Raw genomic sequence first — 2,129 nt, 5'->3', positions numbered from 1 at the left:
CTGCCGGACACCAGGTGCGGGCGGGGGGGGGCCGGGGGGGGGGGGGTGTCCTGGGCCCGCCTGGGCAGTTCTGGGGCTGCTGGCCACGTGGTGCCCGAGGAGCACAGGCAGCTGGGCTGACGGTGCTGGACCCCTGCCCTCGCGCAGCTCACTGCCTGGGAACCACGACAGTCTGCAGTGCGCCCCCTGCCCACGTTTCCTTGCGTGGCCGCCCTGTGATGGCCGCCTGGTGCCCAAGAGCCAGGCGCCTCCACCTTGTGGACTCCGGATCCCCTCTTGGGGCTGCAGTGGAGAGCTGGGGCCGGGCAGGGTGCCGGTGTGGTTCCTGGATGCAGCCAGGGTCACAGCTGGTGGACAAGGTGACAACTGTCAGGCCAGGGCATCTCGGCAGCAGGCCCAGCCCCCGCTCTGCTGTGCAGGCCCTCAACTCTGGGCCCCAGGCCTCCCACAGGGCAGGGGTGGGCCAGAACCTCCCCGGGCCCCACAAGGTCCTGGGTCTCAGAAGCTGACCCGTTGGCCTCACAGGGTCGGAGACAGCAGCACGGGGCTTGGACTACCCAGGCTGTCCCCTTCGAGCCTGTTTTCTCATGTAAAACGGGGACATAAGCGCTCTCTGGTCTCCCAGCAGGCCCTTCTCCAGGGCACAGGATTCTTGGCCAGCTGGAGGCAAGCAGGTGGCGCCCTGGCCTTGGCCCCCCAGGACACACAGCACGTAGCAGTGTTCTCTGCACACAGAGGCCGCCCTGGCCCGGAGCCCACCTCGCCTGCTTTAGTCATGGCCAAGTGCAGGGACCTGGTGCCTGGCGGTGCCTGGGGTGCCCAGGGTCCCCCTTCCACAGGCCACCCCCATCCACACAGGATGCTGGGAGTCGGAACACTCGATAGGAGGCAGGTGGAAGGCAGTCCTGGACTTCAGCTCAGAGGAGGTGATCCGAGACCCACGACTGAGAAATGCTCTCTTCAGTGAGGGCCTGGAGAGGCACCGTGACTGGGCAGAGCGGCTGACCTGTCCTCCGGCCCCGGAGGGAAGAGCCAGGGACCCCATGGGGGACAACTCGGGCTGGCAGGCCCACCCAGGCTGGGGTCGCTGTGTCTTTGCCCTTGGCTTCTGTCACAGGAAGGGGCCCTGCACCCTGCAGCCTGCGCCCTGCTGTGCTCCTGGGGCAACAGCAGGGTCTCCAGAGACCACCCTGGAGCGGGGCACTGGGAAGGCAGGAGTGGTGTCCAGTGTCCACGGAAAGAGGCACAAGGGCGTGTGCGGGCTGGGTTTGTTTCCGGCCTGTCACTGCCCAGCTGAGGCCCTATGGCTGTCACTTCACCCCCAGCACCAAACACGGGCTTAAAATGGTGTCTCCTTTTTAGGGTGGTTGCCAGCCCAGGTCTCTCCACCTAGCACCCCATGGGTGCCCCATGGCTTGTGATGCACTCCGTGGGGCCTTGCCAGGGGCTCGTGGGCCTGCAAACCCCGCCCTTGGTCCCTGCAACAGCCCTGTCCTGCTGCTCTTTGTCCTCCTTGCACCCGTGAGTGCGTGCAGGGGCTGCTAGCCTGCTCTCACACTCTCGGGGAGCCCCAGGCCCTGACCTCTGTGCCTGTATTCCAGGAGTACCTCTGGGGGTGCCGTGGCCAGGGGAGGGCAGCGCCTGAGGGCCCCCGGGTTTTCAGTGGACACGACCGCCGGGGGACAGCCAGTGATGCACACGGGCCACCACATCCCAGAGCCCACGGCAGACATCGCGACCAGCCACAGCACCGCCAGAGCCGTCCACCCCAAGGACAGCTGCACTGCTGGGCGCCAGAACACGGGTGTGGCCGCATGTCCTCCCGGCAGAATCCTGCTGCTAGGCCTGAGGCCCACTGGCCAGGGCCTGCGCGAGGGCACCGGGGCCGGCGCTGATGTGCTGGTGGCCCGAGCCCCTGGAGCTCTTGCGCACGCTGAGTGCGTCGCCGCTGCCACGCTCGCTCTCGGCCCCTCGCCTGCGGAAGAGGCCACGGACGGTGGCCTGGAAGCCGCTGGTGACGAAGCAGTACACGATGGGGTCCAGGCAGCTGTTGAGGCTGCTGAGGGTCACAGCCACGTGGTAGGCCACGAGGCTGGCATGGTGCGGCAGGTGGGGCCACAGCGCCACGG

At 67.6% G+C, this 2,129-nt stretch overlaps 1 protein-coding gene across 1 annotated transcript in view; it reads right to left on the bottom strand.

Moving 5' to 3' along the window:
• Nucleotides 1–1,839: 1,839 nt before the first annotated feature.
• GPR20 (G protein-coupled receptor 20) overlaps nt 1,840–2,129 on the bottom strand; it is an 8,194-nt gene continuing 7,904 nt past the window's right edge. Inside the window, exon 5 of the mRNA XM_006152147.1 lies at nt 1,840–2,127. Within this exon, the coding sequence (XP_006152209.1) occupies nt 1,840–2,127 (288 nt within the window). The remainder of the gene's footprint in view (nt 2,128–2,129) is intronic.

Source organism: Tupaia chinensis, unplaced genomic scaffold (genome assembly GCF_000334495.1).
Source record: "Tupaia chinensis unplaced genomic scaffold, TupChi_1.0 Scaffold000335_1, whole genome shotgun sequence".
Taxonomy (NCBI): Eukaryota; Metazoa; Chordata; class Mammalia; order Scandentia; family Tupaiidae; genus Tupaia; species Tupaia belangeri.
Note: the sequence above shows the minus strand (reverse complement) of the source record. Positions and strands in the feature narration are given on the sequence as shown.